Genomic DNA, 22,950 nt, shown 5'->3' with positions numbered 1-22,950 from the left:
TCTCAGTAAACTCAGTCAGCGGCTTGCAATTAAGTGAGATTTACACAGTGTCAAAGTGGGGCCGACAGAATGAGCATGTAGATAAAAAGCAGCGAGTGTTGGCGTTTACAGTGCGTGTACTATACGTCTGTGAAATGTCATTCCACGCAGTGTTTCTTCACGTGTGTGGGAGTGAAAGGAGCAACCACGGAAATCAATGGCACTGTTATCAATATTCAATAGATGTTAGTTTTAGCTTTTCATGAATTTGTATTTCTGCACGATGAAAGGACAAAGCACATACTGAAACGTATGAATATTAAGTATTCGATATGAAACACAATCTTTTTAGTCCTCAGGTAAGATAATGCTGTGATTCAGTAAGTCAATAATCCTGTGTCCATAATCACAGCCTAGTATTAATCTTATTATCTTGTTTGGGCCCCCTCTGACTCAGCTAACGAGCAGTGCCAGTCAGCCCGAGGTCTCAGCAGTCTAAACTGGAGAAGGAAGATTTTTGTTTGTAGCAGTGCTGAACCCATAGTCTAATTAGCAGACTTTGTTCTGCAAGACTTGCCTCAAAACACATTTTTCTTTGTTGAGTTTTGAATCAATTAACCTTCGTTCACAGTCTCCATATGACAGTCTCAGTTTTACAATATGGGACTTTTGGATTCTGAAGTTGGTGAGTCTGTCTGAGTGGTTACATATAAGGTTTGTTTTAAAAAACTTTTTATTTTTTACAACTGTCGAGACCAGAATTACCTCGAAGTCCTATCATCAACTTGCAGAAATATTCTTTATAAAAACATCAAATATGTCTCACCAACAATCAATAGCTGTCAAGAAATAAATGGGTGTTATACATGTATATCATAGTAGCTCCCAAACGAACTCACGCTCCCAGATGACAGATGCCAGATGAGATGCCAAGGCTATGTGTTATAGCTTTATCAGTCCAGCCTTTGAATCTGCTTGCTTATCACGAGCCCCTTGACCTTACTTGCTTGCCTTTCTTGTCTTGGGTTTTTGAAGGTCTTATCACTACACCGGATGGGCAAGACACTATCTGTAAATTCCTGTGTGGCCACTTAGTTACATTACTTCAGACACTATATGCTGATATATGAGACTTTACATAGGAGATATATATTAACAAAACCATGTTTCAAAGTATTTTAAATGTGATTTTATTTTATTTATTTATTTTACTGAAAATTGAATTAAATCATTGAAAACTAACAGTAGGGAATGGGAAGACATTGTTACGGCCGAGAGGGCCAGGCTGTGGGTGTGGACTCAAATGCAGACACAGAGGGAGGCAAAACGGGCGTGAACACAGTACTTTATTTACAGTGCCTAGTTAGCTTACAAAGCAGGAAACTATGAATGCTATGAACGGAGAATGCTATGAACTGTGGAAGCTATGAACTGAGAACTATGAGGCCAAACTATGAACAGGAAACTCTGAGTGCTATGACTAGGTGCTAGATTTCATGGATGGATCCTGGGAATGGAAAAAGGGGCAGCGGCTTGGATGGAGGTACACAGTCAGTGTTGCAGGTTAAAGTGTCATGCGAGGAGGGGGTGTCCAAGGGGTTCTGGGTGAGGAGTGTCCAGAGAGGATCCAGAATATACTTTGAGGGAGGGACTTGGCAGGGAGGCAGGCAGGTGTAGTCCAATGATGGAAAGGAAGCAACCAGATGACAGAACCAGCGTCCAGGCGGAGATGTGAGTAATTTAGCTTGGGAAGTGCGACTGCCAGGTGGGTCCTATGACAAAGAAAACACGGTGAGGAGAAAAGCAGTAGTTAAGGGCTCACACAAGGGCTTGGCGGCCTAGCACTAATGTGAGTTAGCAGAAGATCAGGCAGAAGGCTGTTGTGAATGCTGGTCTTATATGCTGGTGACTTGATTGGAACCAGGTGTGGAAGCTGATTGGAGTCTCTGCCTGAAGGTGGAGCCCAGCGGAGTGAAAAAACCCGGTACTCACCCGGACCATGACAGACATAGCCACCACTAGCCATGTAGCTGTGCTCCTGCTTAGAAGTGTCAATGAAAGCTAACCAAGGTGTCTGCTGCTGAAGACTAGGGAGGAATGAGCTGTTACTTGTTCAGTTAAACACATCCCCACCCTAAATCAGGTACAGAAGAGGACACGTTCACATATTGTGTATATTGACAAGGATGACAAGGAGTGGCGTCTTAAAACACCAGACATTTAAAAAAATCTATCAAGTGTATTTTCCATCATTTGAGTTTTGATGCTTTTGTAAACCAGGTGGAAAAATGGGGGAAGATGATTTTTGTTTCCACTAGTGGGGGGGTGACATGTTCTCAGCATCTTCTGTGGGTTTAGTAGGGAGCAACTGAAGGGGGAGGAAAAACCACAAATAAATGGACACGAAACAGGAAGTCCTTTTGTTCTGCTGAATCGGGCCAAGGACGAGGGGCACACCTGAGGCTTTTGAGTATAAAGCCAGTTTAGGTATACCATGAAAAATGCATCTATGTAGCTTCAAGTTGATGTAATTGTATACGTTTCATGTGGATTGGTTCCAGTCCCCCTGCGACCCTACAATGGAGAAGCAGAAGAGAATGGATGGATGGATGATGGGTTGTCCAGCATTGTATTTACCAATGATTTAAAAGTCTTTGTGCAATATCCGCAGGCTTATTGATTTAGTTGATGGCCAAATGGCCCTGCAGGCCTAAAGGGATGAAGGCCATTGGTTTTCCTTTTTATTTATGGTATTTGTAAAGCACTATACAAATACAGGCCATTTACCATTTACCATATTTGTAATGTATTGTACCCGCGGGCCCAAAGCAATGCACTACAAGTTAGTAGTTAGTATTTGTGGGTGTATTTTCTGTTTAATGAGTATAAATGTTGTGAGTTTTAAATTGTGTGTGTGTTACTTTTTTTTAAGAATTCCATTTTTGTCAGAATAAAACACCTTGTCATTTATATATATATAGCAGAAATTATATAAGCATGAATTTCTGCTTATATATATATATATATATATATATATATATATATATATATATATATATACTCTATAGCTCACAGTTACAGTTATTTGGAGCAGGCACTAGCTATTTTGCTAGTGTCACGCTGCACTGAATCGCCTACACATTCCACAAACTGTAATTTACAGAGTGTAGTGATTCACTGCATATCTCCAAATATCCAAAATTCAATGACGGTTTCAATGACTGTTGGTGGCGTCTTTCTGTGAGCAGCAAAAAATAAATAAAAAAATAAAAAATCTGGTTTAACATTAGAATTCAAGTTGAGAGCCTAAAGAAAATCATGCCATGTCTCCACTGTCATACCACAAATGCCTCTTTCCTCTGCTCCACTGCTCTGTTGTCTCTCTGTTTTTCCAGTGTTTCCAGTTTAAACTCAGGGATCATGTTCAACATCCCACTTGATGTTGTCCTTTGTACTCATGAGACTTTAACCCCTTATGGGCCTTTTTATTACTTTACAGCTTTAAGTTCAGCTTTAAAATACTTTTTGTGTTCACTTGGCATCTTTCTGCACTCAAACAATTTAAACATAGCATGCAATTGACCTGTTAGTTTAATATATGTATATACTGTATGATATTTGTCCGGTGAAATAATTTTATTGAAGCCTTTGGAGGAGGAGGAGGAAGAAGAAGAAGAAGAATCCTTTATTGTCATTATATATATATATATATATCTGCTTCCCATCAGACACTTTACCTTGGGGATATTGAAACATGAATTTCTGCTTATTTGGACAACACTGCTGAATCCTGACCTCGAAATATAATTGTTTTGAATTTTCTTACTCAATTTGCACAACTCCAGGGTGCATATTAAAAGCTCTGTCTCTGAGAAAAAGCAGACAAATATGTCTCGGCCTTCAAAATTATGGGCATGCAAAAGAACTGACTACAGCATTTTAAGAAAACTGCATTTATTCATTTATTTTAGCAAATTGTGGAGCAATCAGAGTCCTAAAAGTCTCTTTCCATTAAAATGCAAAGAGACCAATCTCATATTGCCGGAGGTGTGTCATGCTGTCAACAAGATACCAGAATCAGAACAAAAAGTAAACATTTCAAATGTCTGTGTGCCAACAATTTTACAGAAATTGTCTCTGCCTTCAAACCCACACAACAAAAATATTCATGTTAACTAGTAAAGACAGTTTGTTAAGCTGTTTTAGCATTTTATTCTTCCTATAAGCACCACTAGCTTTTTCTATATTTTTGGAAGATATATATATTTCCCTTCCTGATCTTAGGTTTTTGCACATTTCTCACACTTAAATATTTCAGATCATCAAACAAACTTTAATTTCAGATTAAATTAACCAGAGGAAACACAAATGCAGTTTTTAAACAATGTTTATATATTTAAACGCAAGTGGCTCTATGTGAAAAAGTAATTGCCCCTCCTTGTTGAATCATTAATTAACTCTGATTAAACACATTGTTTGGAAAACTGAATTTAATTTCACCAACCACACCAGGCCTGATTACTTCAGACCCGTTGAATTAAGAAATCACTTAAATAGAGCCTCTCTGACAAAGTAGGCTGAAAGATCTCAATAAACAACACACAATCCGACGATTTGAAGAAACTCAAGAACAGCTGAGAAACAAACTCATTGACATCTGTCAGTGTGGAAAGGATTACAAAACCTTCTAATGCTTTGGGACTGCAGTTAACTACGGTGAGAGCCATTATCCACAAATGGAGAGAACCTGGAACAGTGGTGAACCTTCCCAGGAGCGGGCAGCTTACCAAAACTACTCCAGGAACACATTAGCAACTCATCCAGGAGGTCACAAAAGAAGCCAGAACAAAATCTGAAGATCTTTAGGCCTCACTTGTCCCAGTTGAGGTCAGTGAGAGGTCAGACTCTCTCTATGAAAGAGTCTCAAACAGAAAAGCACTACTGACCAGAAAGAATACAAAGGCTTGTCTCACATTTGGCAAAATATCTCTTGGTTTATCCCCAAGACTTTTAAAGTTATGGAGTGACATATTCAAAGTCTGGACTCAAATCAGTGAATCAAGAATCGTGATCTCAAACAGGCCATTAATGCTCGAAAACTTTCCAATAAATCTGAATTTCAGCAATTTTGCAAAGACGAGCGGTCCAAAGTTCTTTCACAGCAAAGTGAAAAACTCATTTCCAGTTATTCCACACACTTGATTGCTTGATTCTTGGTGGCACAACCAGTTATTAGGTTTAGAAGGCAATTACTTTTTCACACATGGCTCAAGGATATATAAACAGGCCATTTATGTCCAGGTCAGAGTGGGAATAGTGAAAAAAAGTTGTTGCAGGTTCGAGATTTATTTATTTTTTGGCCCAAATCGCCTTTTCTAAATGTAATGCAACTTAGTGCTGGTGCATTTCTTTAAAAAGAGGTCAAAAACAAGAGTAAATTGGACGTGTGAAGACAGCAGTCCTAGATGAGACTCAAACATCTTTCTTATTGGAGGTCCTGTCATTACCCAGTGTCCAAACATGCTCCTTATGTATACATGTGCTATGTGTGATAAAATGTAATGAGAAAGCGTGCTGACCAAGCATCAGTACATCAAGAGTTGGGAGTGAAAGATGTTGAATGGTACTTCTTTTTCTATTTGTCACTACAAAACCTACTTTTAAGCCACTCAGGTTCTGAGGAAGCAGCTTGGTAACCCCACAATTAAGCCCTGATGAAGGGTAGACTACTACCAGGTATTGACTAAATGCGGTTTCATATATCCTCTGACTGTGGAACAATGGGCAGCCTACAAATATGGCCTAACAGCAGGGGACTACAAAACAGATGCTTTGTCATTTGGACTTGTCTCATTAATCTACTGTTCTTTATTGTAGTACAAATGCTCAGTTTGTGAGCACACATTCAGTGACCACATGTGAAGAAGACAGCAATCAGCCCTGGGATGTTATGTGAAACAACAGATGTACAAATGGAAGTTTGCATTGTTTGGTCACTTTATTAGGTACACATTTTCAACTACTTGTTAAAGTAAAGCTAATCAGCCAATTACATGGCAGCAACTCAATGACCGCATGCATGCAGACGTGGTCAAGATGAGCTGCTGAAGTTCAAACAGAGCATCAGAAGGGGGAAGACAGGTGATTTACGTTAGTTTGTGCTTGTTGGTGTTGATCTGAGAACAGTCTCAAAAACTGCTGGGATTTTCCCCATACACCCATCTCTGTCTCTGGGGTTCACAGAGAATGAACTGGAGATATCCAGTGAGCGTCGGTTCTCTGGGAGAAAATGCCTTGCTGAGGTCAGGGGTTACAGAAAAATGGCCAGGCTACTTTGATCTGATAGGAAGGCAACAGTAACTTAAATAACCACAAGTCACAACCAAGGTATGCAGACGAGCATCTCTGAATGCACAACATGTGAAAGCAGGTGGACTACAGCAGCAGGAGACCACACTGAGTGCCACTCCTATGAGCTAAGAGCAGGTAACTGAGGCTATAACAGTAAATAACATTGTGACATGTGGATAGTAGGAACAGACTATGGTGCAGTCAACATGAAAGCACAGATCCATTCTCTTTTGTAAAGGATATTTTCTTGGCACACTTTTTGCCCCTTAGTAACAACTGAGCAGCCTATCCGAATACTGACCGTGTCCATCCCTTTATGACCACATCTGCACCCATCTGCTGATGGCTTCATCAAGCAGGATAATATGCTAAAAAGCTCCGATCATCTGAAATCAGTTTCTCGAACATGAAAAAAAGAGTTACCACTAATGAAAATGTAACCAAAAATATCTTTTTTCCTGTTTCCAGTAATCTCAGTGTTTCTCATACCATAGTATGCTCAGTGCCCCAAATTAGGCCTAAAAAGACCACATCTGTCCTGAGACTTTCTTTGTGAGAGAATCTGAAACAGCTCATTTCTAATTCTTAGAGCATATCATTCCCAGTGATTCAGATTCTCCCCTCCATGCATGCTGGTACTCTGGTCTGTTTCAGGTCCTGTGCCATGGCCCCTATAACTTTTATACAAACAGAATAATCTCATAACATGCCAATCCAAACTGACAATCACAATATGATTTGCATTCCACAGCTGCCATAATAGCAGTCCATATTTGAGACTGGTTTCAAACATCTTAATTTAAGTTAAGATGTTTGACTTAGACTCAGAAAATCCTGCTTATCCTTTAGCTGGCCTATTTGTAAGCCCTGTCTTTATGAACTAAAAGTATTATGATGTCACTGATTGGATCCAGAATTAGACATACATAAATACGGGGAAAAATGAAATAAGAATACATTTAAAAAGTCTAAATTTTGAGTCGCATAATGATATAATTTTAGATATTGGATAAAAATCTATATATCTAGACATTCAAAATATAAATTGAATAGATTAAAAAAAAATTTTCTATAAATACATCTTGCCTGGAAGGTTAAGGGTAAAATGGAGAACTATCTGCATCGTCAAAGGCAGAATGGACATGATAAATGGTGAAAACATAATGACACTGCTTCTCTGTTCACCCATTTCCACTTGCAGCTATGTGTTCTTTTTGTAATGGCACTAATTAAGCATTGGAAAAGTGTGAAAAATGCCCCAATTTAGATCCTGTTAAATGAAAACAGGCAACAAATTTTCCCATCTGCTCACAGAGCTCTTTGAGGAACATTTCCAAGGTGTAAATCAACACTTTTGAATACAAGCAGAGAGCCATATGTTGTTGTTGCTGCTGGATTTACAGTGAAGCCTGGGTGAAAAGAGCAACTCTTTGACTCTGATGCAAAATAGCTTTGATTTACAGCAAATATGTTTTTGAAAGCCGTATTAGGAAGTCCACAAATTTTTCTTTATTTTCTTTAACTAATTCTTAAAAATATGTAAAGTCTGCATTGTCTTTGATGATGTTTTTTAAATAACACACTTGCAGGCCAGTTACCTTCCAAGATACAAAATATTGCAATTCGAGAAGCAGTATAACAAACCTCTGACCGTTTGACCTATTAAAACATTTTAGTCTTTGAACAGTTGTGTATGAGCTGAAATCAAAGCATGACTTGTGGCCGACTGAATCCAAGCACTCTGCTGAGAACTGATAAGATGGCACACATTCAAAGTCTAGTGCAGCTTGCCATATTGAGAGGAAAGAGGAATGTGTTTGTGTGTCTGTGTGCGTGTGTAATGTCTAAATGTGCAAAAATCTGGGTTAGCACCATAACAAATGGAACCGAAGATATGAGCAGGCAACAGATTACTCGTTCTTCCAGTCTCTGACAGCTTGAAACATCATTTCAAACATTCAGTACAACGCAGAGACAAATAGATAAATCACACAAGTGATGTTTTACTTTTAACACGCCGATGGCGGACTGCTTAAGAAATGATTTAGGCTGTAAAGGCTACAATGGCATTTTTCTCACTGGAAACATACAGTACGTTATCACAGGAAATACCAGGAATTTTGATAGAGGTCAAAAGCCTCTGAGGGTGAGTGGAGCAGGGCAGAGGTTGTGAAAAATTGACTTTGATCATCAGTTGCGTTCCTGAGATATGAGCGCAAACCACTGGCTCCACAGGAAGCAGGGCGGTACCTGAGTCAGGGTAGAGAGAACAACACAGAAACGCACACAATAACTCACAATAGATTTATAGAGATCAAGCATCATCACATACACATAAAAAATGAAAAGCAGGAAACGTTAGGATTATCCCTCACAGCAAGCGCTGTGTCTTTAGAAGCCATTAAATGTTCCTGTTAAAGGGAGGTTTTTCCTCCCCACTGTCGCCGAGTGCTTACTCACAGGAAATCAGGTTGATGATGGTTAAAGTTTTTTCTGAAATAGTGTAGCGTCTTTGCCTTACAATATTAAATGCCTGGAGGCACTTTACAAAATAAAAGTCATTATATAAGTAAAAACAAAATTCAAATGACATAAAACTGAATAGGAAAACACAAAAACTGCAAACTCTCATTCTGCGTGCAGTACATTTGTTTGTTTTTTGCCACATAATGCAAAATTCCCACTGCTACTGTAAGTGAACAAAATCTTTTGGCACTGTGTATCAGACAGTAAAATATATTCCTTTGTAGTCTGAACAAAAAAAAGGGTGAAAAAAAGATCAAAGTAAATTTTTCAGTTTGTACACTGAATATGAAACAAAACTCTGACTCTGAGGTTTGACTGTTGGCTTTATTCTCCAATTTGTTGGTCGAACAGTGACATCAGATCAATAGAGCTGCACTTATACTGACTTTTAAACACAATAATCAATATTTAAACTTTGAGAATTTAGTGAGGAATAAAAAATTTGGCTATAGTGGGTTCACTCCATAAAGTAGGGACTATAAATCTTACCCACTTATCCAAATGTGGATGTGAAATTCTCTTATTTCAACTGTCTTGAGCGGGTTGGTAATGACATTACTTTTAGTGACCTGCAGTTCATCCCATGTATCATTACCTCAAACATTCTCTAACATGCTCCAAATATCTCCTGCGTTAGTGTGATCTAAAGTCGGTTCTGCATGACTGCGGATTTAGCTCTCTTATAAGGAGGAGCAGGTGGGCTGGATGAGGTTGTAGCTTTTCTTTTTTATAAATTTAATAATAAAGGATGTGCTCTGACAGCTGAGCAGACTCACCGTGACTAGAAACAGAAATGCTGCTGCCCATAGCCAGACTCCTGAGTCAATATTAGACCCAAGTTGCTAATATAGCTTTGGGGCTTTTTTATCTAAACTGCTCAGCTACTTGGTTTGATGGACAGTCAGTCTCACTGCTCAATGCCAACCGCCATATTTTCTGTGATCACATTCAGTGCCTTAGCGTGGAAATGGTGAACAAATTCAAATAAATTTTTTTAAATGGTCTGGCACCTGCATATTTGTCTGATTTGCTGAAGCCCTATGTCCCCACTGGTTCGCTCCGGTCAGCTGACCAGCTGTGGCTCTCAGTCCCCAAATCACGGCTGAAACTGAGAGGAGACCGAGCGTTCTCTATCGTGGCTCCTAAGGTCTGGAATAATCTTCCTCTTCACATTAGGCGATCGACATCAGTGCTGGTTTTTAAATCCAGATTGAAAACGCATTTTTATTCACTGGCTTTTGACTCAGTGGTTGACTGACTTGTATTTTATTGTTTTTGCTATGTTTATTATTTTATCGTATTTATTATTCTTATGGTATCTATTATGTTTCTATTGTTCAGCACTTTGGTCAGCCTTGTGTGTTTTTAAAGTGCTATATAAATAAACAACGATGATGATGATGATGAAATTCTGATGGTGACGGTGATACTAACTCTGGTGAGCATTTCTGCTACTTAGCTCAAACTATAGCTGAGTGCAGGGATGACGTCGAGAAAGAAGAAATCTAATTTGAAGCAGCTATAAACTCTGACTAGTCCTTTCCTTTCCTTCTCAATGTCGCCAAAGTGCTCGCTCATAGAGGGTCAAATAATTATTGGGTTTTTCTCTGTATTTGTGTTATTGTAGCGTCTACCTTATAATATAAAGTGCCTTGAGGCGACTGTTGTTGTGATTAAGCGCTGTATATATAAATTGAAATGAAATGAACTGAACTCATCATACTGGACACTGCATACCTCGAATTTTGGTCCAGAGCCACTGTTCAGTATGAAAACAGGAAGTACAGTGTCTCAGTGTTGTAGGGTCGAATGAGGGGACGGGTGGGCATGTGTCATGTCTGAAGCATGCCGTACCTAATTTACAGCTTGTTTTTTTGTGTTTTTTTCTATGAACATGTATTTTAGAAGCAAAAAATTTAAAAGCATTGAGAACTTTCACCAACACTCACCAACTGACTTATTAGTTATTAGGGTAAATTTGACACTTTTCTTGCAGCACAAAGGATCTAAGAATAGAAAAGTTGTCTCTTCAGTTTTTATCCATCCATCCAGCAATTTTGTTATCTGGTGTGTAATCATCATTAGGGTCTTTTGGGGGTGTGGGGGTAAGGCTCTAATGCTTTTTGAGCTACGCAGACACACATGGCCTTTCTCCAGCATGGGTACGGACTCTTAGCCCTATTGCGAGCACTCAAACTAATAAGAAGAAAGAGGTGGAAACCAACCAATCTGAAGAGGCCTCAGCTGTAATTATGGGCCTCTGAGAGTGGTCGGCTGCCTTGTGTGATATGAAAACTAGTGAATTTCTCCTAAGTTGCTTTTCATTCAATGCACGATTCAGTACTTCTTATTACAAAATGTGAAAGAAAGAAAGTGCTACTGAATTTGCACGCACCTGCAGGATGGACACTTCAATCAATCATTTGTTTCAATCTAAGATGATGTAGATACCACTATGAGCAGGAAGCTTTCATCATGCAGGAGAGCAGTAGTCCAGTACCAGCAAAACTAGATACTGTCTTCTATAAATATGCATGTGAATCCGCACACCACAGCATCCTGGTGTGGTGTGTTTAGGTGTTGCTGATTACTTTTCGCCAAGACATGTTTGAGATTCATCCTGGAGACATGTATTAACTATGTGTCACAACAGGCTCTGTTGCTACACTAAACAGACCGGTAGTTTGGGGTTGATCGTTTTCCATGCAGCATTTGTTTGGCCTCTCTGTGACCCTGCCTCTTGACCTTTCCTCTCCTCTGGGCTCCCTAGTGGTTTGTGCAGGCCCGTCTTTCTACTTCAGCTATGCACACCAGGCCTGGAGAAAGCAGCTGCAGTGTCACTGGGAAGCTTTACCACTTTGCCTGAAGGCACTCGGATTTTCACACCAGGGGTCAGTATGGTTTGTCGGTGCCTGGTGGCAGTTTGGATATTCTCAGTGATGTGGCACTGTTTTAGGCTTATAGCATGAAACAGAGGCTTATTCTGTAATAAATGAATAAACAACATAGTTTTTATCCCCCTACCTCCAACATGTGTCCTTTTGCTTTGTTTTGTTTGTTTCTTTGGTCAAACTTTATTTGCCCATAAGCGCATCATCATCACCCTGGTGATAAAAAAAGCACTGGAGCATTTAAGTGTACAAGCCTTAAATGCTCCAGTGCTTTTTTTTGCAGCAGTCATGCAGAATTCGTGACCACATATACGCTCTCTGGTGGAGACTGTGAGCCCATCCTTATGTTTTTTGTGGTGTGGGTGGAGCTGTGCAGTAGGTTCAGACCTGCTGTACCAGCTCTGACTCTGGGATTTGTTATGAAGGATGCCAGCAGTGGAAACCCGTGCATGGAAGAAATATGTTTACATTTACCTAATTTGTTTTTTGTAATGATCTTTAAAAATGGCATCCAAACTTTATAGTTTATTAAACATTGTGTACATACACGTTTAAGTGAGTTTAACACTAGTCAGTCTTTGTGGATGTAGTTTTTGCAGGGGCTTCTTTTTTTCCCATCGGTTTTATTTTTTATTTTTATTTTTATTTAGTTTTGTTGCCTTTTACTTTCCCTTCGCTTGACCCGTGATAAATACTGACAGTGTGACAGTTGCTGCTTGGCAACCTTCCTGGAAAGACAGAATGAAAGGAGACTGAGAACGACGCGTCACACTGCTTTCTTCAGAAAACTTACTCCCTTACTTCTCTTTATGGCGTTTCAAAATGACAGACTCTAACTTGAGGAACGAAAGCAACCATGGGCCGTTTATCACTTCTTTTAATGGATCTGTTTCGGACCAGATGTTACCAAATGACAGCATCACCACATGCAGGAACTTCACAATGGACTCACAGGTTGTCGGTGTTGGGATCTTTCTCTCCGTTTTTATTTTGGTGGCAATTGTTGGGAATATTTTGGTTATCCTGTCTGTGGTGTGCAACAAACAGTTACAGACCGTCACCAACTTCTTCATTGTCAACTTAGCCATAGCAGACCTCCTGTTGGGCATTATTGTGCTGCCCTTCTCTGCATCTCTAGAGGTGCTGGGATGCTGGGTGTTTGGCCGGGTTTTCTGTAACATCTGGGCAGCGGTGGATGTGCTCTGCTGCACGGCATCAATCCTCAGCCTCTGTATGATCTCCATCGACCGTTATATTGGCGTGAAATACTGCCTTAAATACCCAAGTATTATGACTGAGAGAAAGGCAGTCGCTATTTTAGTCCTGGTGTGGGTATCATCTGTTGTGATCTCGGTCGGTCCGCTCCTGGGATGGAAGGAACCGCCGCCTGTGGACGAAAGCATCTGCAGGATCACAGAGGAGCCGGGATACGCGCTCTTCTCCTCGCTTTTCTCTTTCTACCTCCCGCTTATGGTCATTCTCATCATGTATTTTAGGGTGTACGTGGTGGCCCGCAGGACTACTCGGAGCCTGGAAGCGGGAGTCAAACGGGAGAGAAATAAGTCGATGGAAGTGGTCCTGCGGATACACTGTCGCAGCGTGCTGGAGGACGCGCGTCCGGCGAGCTCAAAAAGCAGCAAAAACCACCCGTTTCGAAGTTCGCTCTCCGTGCGGCTGATGAAGTTCTCCAGGGAGAAAAAGGCTGCGAAAACCCTGGCCATAGTGGTGGGGATGTTCATCCTCTGCTGGCTGCCCTTTTTCTTCTTTCTGCCAATGGGTATGTTTTATTTATTGATCTCTTTTGTTTTTATATAATCGTTTCTCAGCATTTCATGCTGGGTCATGAGCTGGGTCCTGCGTAAAATAGGATTCATTCTGTTGCATTTCCACCAGACTCCTGCCAAAGACGGAGAATATGACTTATAAATGTTATGTTATACTTCTTATAAATGTTCCTCTCCTAAATGCGCTTTTAAAAAGTTTCCATCTTTAAGAGCAACAAACACACCTGTTTCGGGCCTGCTATGATTTATGATTTTACTCCTGAATTGATCATGTGTTCTGAATAAATGGGTCGTGTTCAGTATAAGAAATTGACGCTGTGATTGAAAACGTTTGCGTCTAAGAGGCTCCTCTTGAAAGCTGCGCAGACTTTTATAAAAGACTCGAAATTCTGGTCGCAAAGGAAGCCTAAACGTATGAAATTCCGTGAATTTTAATTTAAGAAAACCCTTTTAAGCTGTTAATAAACTCTGTAAAATCAGCGTTTGGCATAACAAAAGTGCGTGTTCTGGATTTCATGCGCAGTTTATTTTGGGAGCTATGCCAGGAAGTGATCAAAATTAAGATGCTATAATGCTACTAAAACAAATTCTTTTGTCAGGAAAGGTCAGCTCTGCAACATGACCATTAAAGTGGTTTGTTTTCATGCCTGTAATTTTTTCATGACTGTAATTATTCCTTCATATGGGTAATATCACATTTTTCAAAGAGCAGTCATAACAGACTGACATTCTTCACTGATGACCAGTTCCAGCGGCTACTTACCTTGGTACAAACTCAGACAGGCATGATTTTCAAGAATAAACATTTATGTTTTATTGTTGAGCATATTCATTAAGTTGACTACAGTACTAAGAGAGTGGGATGTAAGATTCAAATCAGGCAAAGAGATCTTCTCTTCCCCCTGCAGATGGTTGAAAAGGCCCTCCGCTGAGGGTGACCAATTCAGTCCTTATGACAACACATAAATCAAACCGAACAAACACATTTTAGAGTGGAATCAAATGGAAATAGCTTTAAATTTAAAGACAAAACTGGACATAAAGGCACACCTTAAAACACAAAAAGAGGCGATATGGATATTAGCAACAAAAAGAATGATTGAAATGCAAAACTGAATAAATAAAGAGTGCCTACGTAGTAGGATCCAGGCTAGACTAGACTAATAGAGCTCTGGTGCCACATGTTAATGGTGGCACCACGGATTTTCATTTTGCATATATTTCACATAATTGATTGTGAGAGCCATTCAGAACAAATGGCCAGTATCTTACTGGGCATAGCACTAACACAGCACTCTGATTCTTGCTGTACCTCTCCTTTTACAGACTGGAATTATTAGAGCAAAGCCTGCAGGGACACACGGGGTGCATGAAATGAAATTGGTGCTACTTATCATTTTATTCACTTAATGGGAAAGAAAAGGGCAAGTTTATTTGTATGCCTAAGTCAGACAGACTCCATCCTCAGCATGTGATTAAAAATGACAGGAATGAGATTTAAAGGTTTAAAATGTTAACACATTTCATTACACACATTATTAATCAATTTGTGCACCTCAAGGCAGTCTCTAATAATAGTTTTAATTAACATTACTGTAATGATTGTAATAATTTGACTTTGTGATCACGTTATTGCTTTTAGGAAAGGTCATACAGACTCTTAAAACTAAAATGGTGACACTAAAAATCTGCATTCAAAGGCAGCTCAGCCAAAAGGGATCATTAATTATGTCTGGTGTTATCTTGAGTTGTTTTATTTTTTATTTATGATGCCTGGTGAATGTCAGAAAGGCCTCTAATTTGCATGATAAAGGAAGTCAGACTATCAAAACACTATTATCTAAACTAACGTTTGCTGTAGATTAATGGATGACCTGCAATTTGGTTTTTATAGCATAATAAAACTCTGAACTCTAAGAATCTAGTCATCGTGCTGTAAGCCATCTGGTTTGCAAAAACCCTTTGAGAGATGACCTCAGGCCTCCTCAAAGGAAGTATTTTTAAACATTAAGTTCCACCAGGGATCAATAAAGTTCTACACTGTCAATTTATCCCCATGGGTGGCTGCCTTTTATTTCCCAAACATTCACAGATGAGTGTGGGGCCTTAGCACCGCTTGCTAACCTACACTCGATCAGTCAGACACGGTGATGTTGGACCATCGCAGAGACAGACATTAATAGGTAACTTTTTGCCAAAAGGCAGAGCTGTACGTTCAGCTCATCTTATACCAATCAGGACTTTTCTGTGTGATGATCCAAATCTAGATGGAATCCTCTGACTCATTTCAACCTATATTAGCACACCAGACCCATTTTATATTGCCAGAAACTGATGAAATAAAGAGGAATGGCCTGTCAGATTTCTGTTTAAGGCTGTTTCTTTCCCTCTGTAAAAGCCAACCACGACCACTGAGGTGGTATAATTAACTGGTTCTTCTTTCAGGCTTAGCAGGGAATGCTTTTTTTTGTTTTTCAAAAATGCACAACTGATTTTAAACATGTTCACCCACTATTGTTTAATAGACTGAAATTGGTTGTTGTAAATGTGTTTTTTATGAATATAAGTAATGTTAATATAAGTAATGAGTTTGGTTTCCTAATTGTTTTTCGAGAGTTGACTGAAGCTTCTGGGTCAGAAAAAGGAAGCCAATGAGGAAGTGCACAAAACATCTGCAGTCTCTCTGAAAGCCAACAGGTGGCGATAGCTGTGGCTGCAAAAGGACTTCTGGTCCTACTGAAAACTATGTGAGGACAGCCTTCTGGTTTGACCTCTGTAAAGACTTTCTTGTTGAGTTTATGGACTCAGTCACTCATTTTGGATTTGAAAAAATGTTTTGTAATTGTTTCATAATTCTTGGTCATGCCATTTTTTAAAAATAGTAGCTAATTTGTGGTATGAGACTGCATATTTATTGGCTAACAACAAAAACCGCATGTCATTAGGCATGTGGTTTACCAGTCAGACCCACCAATCTTAGTCACATACATTTTTTTTTGCAACCAAGATAGCGATGGGGTAAATGCTCATCTCAGGTCTTCAAAATGTGACACAACATTAGCTACTTTTACTGTCTGCGATTCTGACCAATAAATTATCTGAGCTAGAGACCTCTACTGTCCAAAATCTGTTAAAACACCTCAGTAACACATTAACAAAACCCCATTGTTATGCTGTGTGACTGGCCCCTTCATCATCATGAAGATATTGTATTAACCACATACACACAGTCATGCTGCTGTAAATACTCAACTACACCTTATTATTAGCCCCTCTTGTGATAGTCGTTATTGTGGGGGGCATTTGATAGTGATGACCCATTTTAAAATATTTAAATTAGTTGTGTACTCCGGGCGTGATTCAGAAGCAGATTTGATTAAGCAGGAAAGTAACAGGAGATGAGCAATCATAAAATCTAAAATTTTACAACTAATGTTAATTACTAGTAAACATTTACTATTACTACAGTCTGTAATATTTGCAGTTTTTTATTATGATAATATGTCATTTGTCATTTCATTAATATCATAACAGAAATGACTGCTAGTTGTTAGAAATGTGTACAAAAAAAGGAAGCACTCAATTATTCTGACAGAAGTCCAAAGAACAAAGTCCAGAAAAACGTTTTAGATATTACAATGAAACTAAGTAAGTAAGTGCAGAGGGCATCCTCTATTTGTTGTTATTCATGCCACTGGTGTTGGTAGATTGCCAACAGTGGCTGGTATTTGATCCAGAGTTATTTTGTGTTCGTCACATCTTTATAAGGACTACAGGTCACACCCTCATGTACACAGGTACGTTTTAATACAGGGATTTTCCACTTTTGTTTTCAAAACTATCTCATCGACATGAGAACACACGGAAAAACAGTAAAACCGAGCAGTCTGACATCAAAAACTGAAATAAAGGCGCACATCTTTGATGTTCCAAGATAACATCCTTGCTTTCCTTGTTGACATATTAATACAGAAACGTCGTTGTTGAAAATCTTCAGGCTGGAAGAGGTTTTCAAAAGGCCTATTTTCAGTGACCTAAAACACTGTTTAAAAGTAGAGGAAAGGTCACAAATGCAAAGAAAATTTATTTCTTCCAGAATATCCAAGTATGTGTGGACAGGGGCTTTGAGTCCATATGCAATCGTCTTTATTTGGTTTTGTTTTTTTTCTGTCAGTGAAGCTGAAGCTCTTATTTGACCTGAGCGTAAAGTAGCCAAATAGTTTTTCAGTGGTTATACTTGAACCATATAACTTATCGAGTGTCTTAATAAGTTGTTGGGCGGCCATGTTTTTCCAGAACAAAACTATATCACTCTTTGAAATTGACTTTGCAGACCACTGGCAGTATACCTTAGTACAAAAACTATTTTGACAAAGGGTATTCCTTCATTTGATGTTCTGACCGTGGTGATAAATTGTTTAAAATCTCTCATAAGTGTTCAGTTTCTTTGGCTGTACTCTCCCACTGTCAGCCAACTCCAATGCATTCTAGAGATCCCCTCCCAGGCATTTCAACCCCCATTCACACCTTTCTTCAGCTGACCTCAGAAGATCACCTCGCGTGGTGGGGCAAGGTCTCATATTAGTTTCACCCTTGACCCCCAGTATGGCAATGACCCACGCCTTTTTTCACACCTCAGCTCAAGTAATGACCTCATGACCCTCAGAACCATCTCCAAAGGCCACGACCCCCACTGGAGGTTAAATATCTGGGGCTTGCCAACATTTGTTTTTAGAACTGAACAAGCTCTTCACAAACCTAATTAAATCCAGTTACCTTCGTTTTCAAGCTCCCAAGACTATCTTGATCTGGCTGACTGAGAGCCTGCACAGATACAATTCACATTGTTTTCTTGTCAAAACATTCAGGCAACCCTTATTGATGGAGGAATGGTCATACTGGAACAAATAAAGGTGATCATTATGAGCAGCTGTGTTTTTTGCAATGAATCCGAGGGCACAAGTGGACAAAAATCAACTATGCCAACAAAATGCCTTTGCCCAACATCCACACAGCATAGCACGGCGCCTCCATCCCCTCACTTTTAAGGTTTTGAGTTTTTCAGTGTCTGCTTTAGCTGTTGGTGGCCATATGTTGAGGGTAAGCTTTAGAAAAGCCTAAAACAAAATACACTAATATACAAAATACACGAATTAAAAAAGAATGCCATCTCAGAAGCAGTAAAACAAATACATAAAAAATATACCTGTTGTCATGGTGTTTTGGCTGTGCGTCAGAGCGGTGAATCACTTGCTGCCTGCCTCTAAAGGTGATGTCATTTTAGGGACATAAATAAAAAAAAAGAACATCCCTTCCTCTTATTAATTTATTAATCTTAGTCTTTAATCCTGAGTGAATTTGGGTGGGTAGTGATGAAAGCAAAATGAGACTATGAAGAAAGTCTCAACTTTGTTTCATCATCCACTTCTTTTAATCTAAGTGCATTCTTTCTGTTTAGTGGTCAGTAATGTCAGAGCATGAACTCTGAGCATTACACGCAAAAGCCTCTGTGCAGTACTAAGCAGAAAGAAAATGGATTTCTGGGATATCAGTGCAGACTTGACATCATAGCATTGTTAAATGTTGCCTCTGTGTCCAGGCTCGATGCCATGTTAAATCCCAGGCCTGGAGAGAAAGAAGAATAACAGTAAAGAAATAGAGAAAAGCAGCTTCCACTGAAAAATAAGGGTGTCATCGGACTATTGTACTAAAAATAGCATTGGGAGTATATGAGCAAAGCAAAATGCCTTTTGCTGCTAGTCAGCTGTGCAAAAAGCAATTTCCATTATGAAAAACTCTAATGTTCTCATTTGTTAAATTAACAGTGTGTAATGTCATATGCACAAAAGCTAGAAAACTTCCATATATTCCATATTTCTTAAATATCTATAATCCCTACTACAAGAAATAATAAAAATTGCCTTCGTTTTCCATTATTCTAAATAGAGTTGATAAATTCAATATTTAGAGGTTATCCATTCCAGTATTTCACATCAGGCAAAACCAATAACAAACACAGACAGAAACATCAGCAGAAACAAAGACAATGTGCTTGCATTAAATGGAACATTTCAAAGCTTTTATGAATCATTGTGCTAAGCCTGGTGTGTGTCCTTGGAGCATGGAAAAAACATTTTTTGATAGCAATGTGTATGTTTTACCTGACCCCTTTAGCGAGAGCTTCCATACAGGAAAATGCCCATCTAATATTGTGTTGGCACATTTTATGTAATCAGTTAACATCAGTTAAATCCATTCAAGAAATCTGTAAATACCAGAAAATCTGCCTCCATCATGCATGGTATTCAAGCAAAGAGAAAAAAAGTTCTGTGCCCTGAGGCTTGTGTGAAGCATGTTCTATAAATATCTGTCCTTAAAATGTCAGAACCTCCTTTGCTTCTATTAACAAACATAAGCAAAAAAAACCCCAGCAGGTGCACAATAAATCATTAAAAAGATCCTGCCGTCAGAGTGCAAATACATATACACATAACATAATAGTACATCGCAGCTGTGCATAGACGTGTGCATTTCTTTCAGTATATATATATCTTTGTTAAATTAAGATTATTCCATATAATTATTTTGCTTTATTATTACTTACCTATTATTATTTAGTATCCAACCTGACTGACAAAATGATATACAGCATCCAACTGTAAAAATCATTCATATTTATTAAATTAATATATTTTGCATATGTACAAATTCTCTGACAGTACTAACTTTTATCTTCAGTGGCTCTTTGTAGGCTCTTTGTACTATATTGCTCATTTACTTTATGGTAACTCACACATCTTCCTGATGGCTTCATCTCCTTTTAGGTTCCTTCTTCCCGGCTCTAAAACCGTCTGAAACTGTGTTCAAGGTGATCTTTTGGTTGGGATACTTCAACAGCTGCATCAACCCCATTATCTACCCCTGCTCCAGTAAAGAGTTCCAGCGGGCTTTCACCAGGCTCCTCAAGTGCCAGTGTTACCAGAAACGTAGGGTCCTTCGCCGCTTCTATGACCAGAGGTGGCGGACTGCTGTCAAGGGAATGACAAGGGATCAGAGAGGCGATTATAAGCCTGGCTACGCTGTGCACGAATCCTGCGGCAGCTCTTTGCTACACACAAGAAAAGGACATGCACTAGGTTTCAAGAGATGGAGTCTGTTTCCACCACTGCGAAAGTCCTCCTTCCAGCTCAAAGAGAAAGTAAATAATCTGTCAAATAAAATTAAGGGAGGGACAGGAAAATGCACCACACCTGCTGTTGGTCGAATTGAAACGGTGGACACAGTGTCTATGGGGATTTACAACTCTTGTGAGCAGAGTAGCTATCAGTTTTATGATCTGGCAGAATGCTATGGCCTGAAAGAGACTGACATTTAGACGGTCATCAGAGAGGCTTTTATTTATTTTCAAAGGGCCATATTGGACCGACATGTAAGAAAGACTGTGATAATGCATAATATCAAAGAATCAAGGCACGATTAAAGCTGAGAATAATGGGTGGATCCTTGCACAAACAGGCAAAAAAAAGAAACCCTTATCCCAATCCCTTGGGTCCCACCATGTTTATTTGAATGAAACTTCTAGTGAACTGCTCAATGCCACATTTGGGACATGGGTGCAGAATAAGCAGTAAGTTTGGACTTAATGCTTTTTCGCTTGAAGGCACTGAATGTGAAGATTTCATAGCCTACAGTTGACAGCTGGCAAGTTTTAAGAATGTAATATTTTGGGAAAGACAGTTAACATAAGGCTGGATAATTAGTATTGTTGTATGTTTTTCTTACAGTTTTGTATCAGGCAGTTTTGATGTCTTTAAATGTTAGCCAGCTCACACTGTGTGATAAAGACTGAGAGTAAATGGTTTTGGTTGGCATGTTTTGTGATTTAACAAAAGACAAAGAAGCAAAAGAACAAATACCTGTACCGAAACAAAGTTTTCAATCTCCGCGAAAGTAAAATCACAATTGCATTTTTGTGTTGGTGCCACAGTTTAATCAAATGTAAATTTCATATTGAATTATGATCATTAATCTGCGCCTCTGTTTCTTTTTTTGACAAGGCATTGTAAAGACAAGTGGCCAACGTTGCCAAGTGAACAGTAATGTCAAGTTATGTTTTTTGTTTTTGTTTTTTTTTTATGTTTATCAGATGAAAGGCAAAATATGTAGGAGAGGAAAAAATGTGGAGACAATATTTTTTTATTGTTTTATGCCTTCAAGTCTTTCAGTTACGTTACGTTATTTGATTCATGATTAAAGAAAAATATCTCCTTCATCCAGAAGATGTCACTGTTGCTTTGGTTGTTTTACCTTGTGCACCTATTCATCTTTAAGTAAAGCTAAATGCTTTTGGGATGAGTTGTTTTTAGTAGAAGTGAATCTGTTGGAAATAAATTAACACCTGCATTTAATGAAAGCGGTCAGAACAGCAGTAAGAATATGTCTACTGACTGAAAAATACAAATTACAAAAAGAAAAAGAAATACAAAAAGATTTCAGGAAAGCACAAACACACTTTCATAAATCTGGAATTGGAAGCAGTGCACATTAATAGAGAGAAAGGGAGCAACTCCATGAAGACCAATAAACCACAGTTGATTCCTGTTAGAAGCCTTACTAGAAATTAGGTATATAACCTTAATTTTATTGTATTAAAGTTAGAAAAATCACTTAAAAGTGGTCAAATGTGTTATATTGTTGAATATAATTAAAGACAAAACTGCCTTCATCACAGCTTTCTATAAATGGATCTTTATTGATTTATTCATAAAAAGCTTTGGTAGCTCATTCTCAGAACAGCAGCCTCAGATTTCTTCTTAGACAGAAGATTTACAGCACAGAGAAAATAAACAATGAAGGGGAAAATGGGACGGGTACATTTCAAGTTTGTTATTTAAGTTATTAGGCTTAGCAAAACATCTATTAACGTCCGTTTGAAACGATTATCAACATTAACAGACTGAACTGGACTTAATAACAGGAGTGCATATAATTTTAGTAAATTATTCTGGTGACTGGTGAGTATCAGCTGCACTGGGTATGTAAATTGGGCCATCCAGCTGCAGTGCTGATCGCCACTCGTGGCAAAAATCCAGACAAATGTCACTTGATCAAGGAGCAGATCTGCATCAGATGAGATCAGCTGACTCTGCGTGTGCGTGCACTGTGCATATAAGAAAGTGGTGCGCAAAAGCAGGGCAGTGACATAATTGATGCGCATTATTGATATTTGAAGCATGTGTACCTGCACGTGCATGCTTATTAACACACGGGTACTGTGGAATATATTTTTTACTCACCTAAAGCGCTCGTGCTCTCGTCCACTTTGGATGAGAGCACGAGAGGAAAAAAATTTGCAGCTGTGCAGTGTCTGTGGCATCTCATGCGATGGAGTAAAAATCAAAAGCACAGCTTTATCAGAC

The 22,950-nt window shown here is 39.0% G+C and overlaps 1 protein-coding gene across 1 annotated transcript; it reads left to right on the top strand.

Moving 5' to 3' along the window:
* The first annotated feature begins 12,061 nt into the window (after positions 1-12,061).
* adra1d (adrenoceptor alpha 1D) lies at positions 12,062-22,847 on the top strand. The gene is made up of 2 exons (XM_085163810.1): positions 12,062-13,524; positions 20,356-22,847. Exons 1-2 carry the CDS (start codon positions 12,570-12,572, stop codon positions 20,904-20,906), a joined length of 1,506 nt encoding a protein of 501 aa, XP_085019936.1. The 5' UTR covers positions 12,062-12,569; the 3' UTR covers positions 20,907-22,847.
* Positions 22,848-22,950: the final 103 nt, after the last annotated feature.

The sequence above is a fragment of the Neolamprologus multifasciatus genome, chromosome 6 (genome assembly GCF_963576455.1).
Source record: "Neolamprologus multifasciatus chromosome 6, fNeoMul1.2, whole genome shotgun sequence".
NCBI classification, from domain to species: Eukaryota; Metazoa; Chordata; class Actinopteri; order Cichliformes; family Cichlidae; genus Neolamprologus; species Neolamprologus multifasciatus.
The sequence above is the reverse complement of the archived record's forward strand: the minus strand, read 5'-3'. Positions and strand labels throughout refer to the sequence as shown.